General features: G+C 33.4%; 1 protein-coding gene across 1 annotated transcript in view; it reads right to left on the reverse strand.

Annotated features, from left to right (window-relative positions):
- The window catches only part of BRWD3 (bromodomain and WD repeat domain containing 3), a 195,635-nt gene that overhangs the window by 160,914 nt on the left and 28,765 nt on the right, over positions 1 to 5,956 (reverse strand). The window contains exon 6 of the mRNA XM_007957508.1: positions 4,837 to 4,935. Within this exon, the coding sequence (XP_007955699.1) occupies positions 4,837 to 4,935 (99 nt within the window). The remainder of the gene's footprint in view (positions 1 to 4,836; positions 4,936 to 5,956) is intronic.

Below are 5,956 nucleotides of genomic sequence, written 5' to 3' on the forward strand. Positions count from 1 at the left end.
ATGTAAATACTGGGTGGACAGCATAGGGTAGGGAGGAGACCATGAAAGGGAAAGACTTCACACACACACACACACAAAAAAAAAAAAAAGAGAGAGAGAGAGAGGGATTTTACTTTCAATTTGGAACTTGAAACAACAGACCACAGAATAATTCCATTTTGCAAGTCATGCTAAGGAAAAAGCTATCCCAGTAGGCATATTTCTGGAATGAGTGAGTTGGACCCTTTCCTTTGGTCCTTCTGAACCATGACTTCACTGCTTTCTGGCCCGTTTCCATGGTGGTCTTGAGCAAGAAGACATTCCCATATGTGTAGGATGGGTTCTGGAGAACTCTTATTTCACCATAGGCTTAGGAGTCTTTGGTGGCAGTGTTTTTTTTTTTTTTATTTTTGGACACCTCATTCCCAACAACTCCAACAAGGCTCCTGGCATCCTCATAAAGTGAACCACAAAGCTAATCTCTGCCACTGTCTCAATATATTTTGTTTTTTTACAGCTTACATTATGCAAAACTATTTTTTGTACAAATTGTTTAAAAGTTATTTATTCAAGGTCTGAATGCATACCAGTGTTTTTATTGTTTTGAGATTGCCAACTTTCATGGTTTCTTCAGGACAGGAGAGAACTTCACCTGAACTTCGGCAGATGTGCCCAGATCTGACAAAGTGGGCTGGATTTTCCCTTCAAGAGCATGTTTAACTGGACATTGGAAGCCTGCTTTGTATGTTCAGAAGTTATATAAGCATTTTGTGGAAATACGTAAATTATAATGAAGTAAGACAGTGTGCCAAGTTTTTTCTATATAGAGTTCACCTTTTTCTCAAGATTTAAAAAATCTGAATTCAGCTTTTGTACTCACAAGGGTTCTGTCCCAGCACAAGCTCTTTCTTGTACTTGGTCTAATTTATACTGTAAATCAAGAAGTAGAATGAACCACCCTGTTTTCTCTCCTTTGATGTGTGAGTTGAGTTCTGGTTAGGACTTACAACATGGCTCTTTCCTCACCGTAACATTATGAATTCACAAGTACCATTGTTTTAAGGTGGTGTTTTTCTAGACTTTCCCTGATGCAGTCTTTACTTTGTTTACTTTGTAAACAACTGTACAAATAAAAATCATACACACAACAAAAAATTTAGGAGTTCCTCAGTGTTTCCAAGAGTTAAGCTCTTGACTACTAACCAAAAGGTTGGCAATTTGAAACCACACACGGCACTTCAGGAGACAGGCCTGGCAATTTGCTTCCAGAAGGTCACAGCCTTGAAAACCCTATAGAGTGCAGTTCTACTCTGCAATACATGGAGTTGCCACGAGTAGGAATCCTCTTGAGGGCAACTGATGTTAATTTACAATTAGTTATTAACAAGAGACAGTGGTTTTCCACCCCTAATACGTCAAGAGCCAATCAACACTAAATTGATGTTTATGGTAATATGTAAATAACAATTTACTGCTTAAACAATGCAAGCCTTCTGAGTGACACACAGTGTAAATTACACATCTACTATGCAAATTATAGGACACTGCTATATGCCATTTGTACTGAAGATAAAAGGAGAAAAAGTTTAAAAACAGAGTCTTACTGCATTATGTCCTTGACTCAATTCAGAAGAGTAAGCATGCACATTTGTTCCTTGAGTATGTTAGTCTCATATTAGAACAAGCCATCCTGCTAACTTTTCTAAGGAAAGTTTTATGAAAATTGTTTAGAATACCATCATTACGAAAATGTATGAAACCTTTACCATGATGGATAATACCACACTAGTTCTTGCAAAAATACATTTCAAATAGACATGAAAAACACTTTGAAAATTACCTGTGAATTGACAAACTAAGCAGAGAAGTTTTTCAATTTCAAATTCTAGTGTAACCACCATAAACTTTTCAAAACAAATACTAATTTTTAAAAGGATCACAACATAATAACCTGTAGTAATAATAATGTAAGATCTCAAACAAAACTACAAATATTAACTACACATGCCCAAGATTTCATTGAGTGCTATTAGGCATATTATTAGGTATATAGTTCTATTTTCTTCTCTAAATTAAATTTGGCACATGCAACAATTTGATTAGTTAGACAGCTAATGAAATGGCATTACTGGAGCTTAGCGCTATAATAATGTAAATATCACAGGCATTGTTGCTGTTGCCCTAGAGGAATTTACAAATTCACCCTTAGTAAACTTAAACACCTGTATATTTAAAGTATTACAGTAGTCTGGAGAATGGAATCTGGGAATAAACTCCCAAATAGCATCTCTATGCTCCTCACCTCCATTTCATTCGATTACTAAATAATGTTGATTAACTGCACAAAGGGAAAAATATTGTGCACACTATGATCTTTAAAGTGAGTTACTAAAGTCAAAATAGGAAAAGCTGAAGGTAGTTTCTAAATATTAAAATAGGCAGCATTCAAAGTTAAATTTGTAAAATGAGTCATTAGTCAATACGCTACCAAATTATGCACATAAAGGCAGCTTACCAATGTATTGTTCCAGATGTGTGCTGTCCAATACAATAGCCACTATCCAATGTGGTTGCTGAATTCCAAATTATTTAAAATTTAGTTACTCAGTTGCTATAGACACATGTGGCTAGTAGCTACTGTTCCAGAAATCACACAATAGAACTCATTACAGAAATTTCTATTGGTAACACTGTATTACATAAAATACCAGTTAAATGAGCCCGATTAATTACTGGTGTAATTCTAAACATACTGGACAAATTAAAAGATTGCAGGGACACATCCATTTATGATAAAAATGCTATGCAAAGTAAAAATAAAAGAGAATATCCTTAAACTGATAAAGGGCATCTTATGGTCATATTTAATGGTGAAAGACTGCCTGTGTCCCTCCCTAAGAGCAGTAAAAAGGCAAGAATTTCCTGTATAACCACTTTTATTCACAACTGCACTAGAGGTACCAGCCAGTTCAGTAACGTAAGAAAAAGACATATAAAGCTAATAAGATTTGGGGAGGAAAAAGTAAATCTGTCTTTATTTGCAGACATTATGATTATTTACATAATTATCTAGAAAATCTCAAAGAATCTCAGAAACAAAGGGAATAGATCTAGTAAGTGAATTTAGAAAAGTCAAAATTAAAAAAAAAAATTGTGTTTCTATTTAGTAAGAAAGAACAATAAGAAACTGAAGTTTGAAAAAAAAAAAACAACCTAAAATTCCATGAAATCCTTAAGGAAAAATTTCTTAATATGTGGTCAAGAATTGTAAGCTGGAAATTAGAAAACACTGCGTTGAGAAAATAAAGACCTAAATAAGTGGAGAGATACTATAATCATGGATTGGAAGGCTCAATGTTATTAAGATGGCAATTCTCCCCAAATTAATCTACAGATTCAATGCAACCAGAAGCAAAAACCCAGTAGGTTTTCTTTTGTAGAAATTGAGAAGCTGATTCTACAAGTTATATGAAAATGTTAAGGACCTAGAAAAGCCACAATTTTGAAAAAATGAGAGCCAAGTGGGAGGATTCAAGTAGCTGAGAATCTAGAAACAGACTGACACATATGGGCAATAGATTTTTGGCAAATATGACAAGAGAATTCAGTGGGGAAAGGCTAACCTTTTCAACAAATGGAACTGGAACAATTAAACATCCAAATGCAAACTAAACCTAATCCTTATAAAAATAAAAACTCAAAATGGATCAAAGATCTAAATATAAAACATAAAACTATAGAACATGTTGAAGAAAATACAGGAGAAAATCTTTCTGACTTTGAATTAGGCAAAGATTTCTTACATAGAACAAAAAAAAGCATAAACTTTAAGACAAAACTTATAAATTGCACATAATAAGAAAATTAAAGACTTCCACTCTCTGAAAGACACTGTTAAAGAAATGAAAAGACAACCTGCAGACTAGGAGAAACTATTTGCAAAACACACATTTGATAAAGTACTTGTATCCAGAATGTATGAATAACTCTCAAAACTCAAAAATAAAGAAAAGAGATCCAATTAGACCCAATCTAGTAGACTACTTTTTCTAGTAACATCCAGACTATGGAAGAGTATTGTCAACTATATATTTCAAAGTATCCAATTTCTCTTAATAACCTTTGTGAATTTTTAATCAATAATTTGCTCTAAATATCTTTTAAATTATTTCTAGACTCAATCTACTTAATCTCTGGAGATAAATAAATTCTGTAAGCTTATTGTGTAAATGAATATTCTTAGGAAAAGGAAAAAAAGGTTATCCATTTGAAATTTATCACTTTCAAAACTTAAGGCATATTATCTAGGCCCTATACAAAATTATGGAATTTTTTCAGAGTGAGTAAACAGGAAAGCAGAATGGCAGTTATTCATCTAGCAGCTTAGTTTTGCACATACTTTGTGAGAGCTTTAATATAAAATGGTTTTATAACTTAATCTCCTTGGGAACCACTACTAGTATTTCTAAATAATGTTCTACCAGAGATGCCCCAAGAAAAATATTAATGTGACATGTGAGTTTTAGTAAACTAGAACTGCGAAGGAACCTTTTGTTTTAAAGACATATAAAATGTATAAACAACATCATTGTAAGTTTAGGAACAGACATAAGCAGAATGTACTTCTGTATACCTTTATGTAGTTTCCCATTAAATCTCTGGGAAGCTCAGCACACAAACAGGTAAACAGAAATCCATATGGTTGAAAACACCTGTATTATATAAAAAGGAAATGCTTCTCCTAAGAAAGACTAATTTTGAAAAAGGAAAGAAATTTTTAAAAATCCAACTTTTATAAAACCATGGTTCTATTTGCTGTAAGTAAAAATACTTTCAACTCACAAAAATACTACTCACCCATATTTGGAGGTTTCACATAATTTACAGGTAGTTCTGGAGGTCTGCCTCTATGTAGAGCTGCAAAAGCAGACCCATTCCATAGTGTACTCTTACAGTCTATACAAAAACATCACAAATTAGTCAAAGAATAGAGAAGTGTTTTCATTTTCAACAGTGTTTCAGAGGCAAATGGTGGATTCAAATTTCATTTGTTTAAATACATTTATAACTATTAAAACCACAATAAAAGTAACATGCATATATTTAAACATGTTATAAAACAAACTGGTATACACTAACACCTCAACATATCACCAAGGTAGTATATTTCTGTGCTGACTTCCAAGTAAAGCTTTCATCACACTATAATTGAATCTTAGGTAAATAGGCCATTGGAGTAATAATATTTTAAGCTTGCAATGGTCCTCCTTGGTTTTCAGGCTTATATATATACACTCATATTATTAAGTTGTATAAACAAATATAGTAGGTTACAGGGTAACCTGTTCCTGTTACAGGGTACTTGCTAGTTGTGCCATTCCAGGAAATAACACTACATATTAGATGATAACCAAACCAAATTCATTGCTGTTGAGTCAATTTTGACTCATAGCAATCCTATGGGACAGAGTACAACTGCTCCATAGGCTTTCCAAAGGTGTAATCTTTACGGAAGCAGAATGCCGCATCCTTCTCCCACAGAGGAACCAGTGGGTTCAAACTGTTGACCTCTTAGTTGGCAGCCAAGCACTTTAACCACTGCACAACCAGGGATCATTTATAAGATGATACCTGTCTGTAAATAGTTATGAGTGCTTTTTACATGATTTTATGTTTATGTCAAAGAATTCCAGCAAGTAATCTTAGTAAGTCAGCTTTGAAACAAAAAATATTCTAACTCCCCACAAACTTTATGAATTAGTTGAACTGAAAAATTTCCAATTAAATTATAAGATACTTACTTCCTTAAAATATGAAATGCTTAAAAATATATCATTTATGCAACTCTGTGAATTAGAATTTTTAAAAAATACTATGCTAATAAAAGGAGCTCTGGTAGCATAGTGCCTAAGGCACTTGACTGCTAACCAGAAGGCTGGCAGTTCAAACCCACCAGCCACTCCTCGGAAGGAAGATG

The sequence above is a fragment of the Orycteropus afer genome, unplaced genomic scaffold (assembly GCF_000298275.1).
Source record: "Orycteropus afer afer isolate SDZICR_OR568_19922 unplaced genomic scaffold, OryAfe1.0 scaffold00755, whole genome shotgun sequence".
Classification (NCBI taxonomy): Eukaryota; Metazoa; Chordata; class Mammalia; order Tubulidentata; family Orycteropodidae; genus Orycteropus; species Orycteropus afer.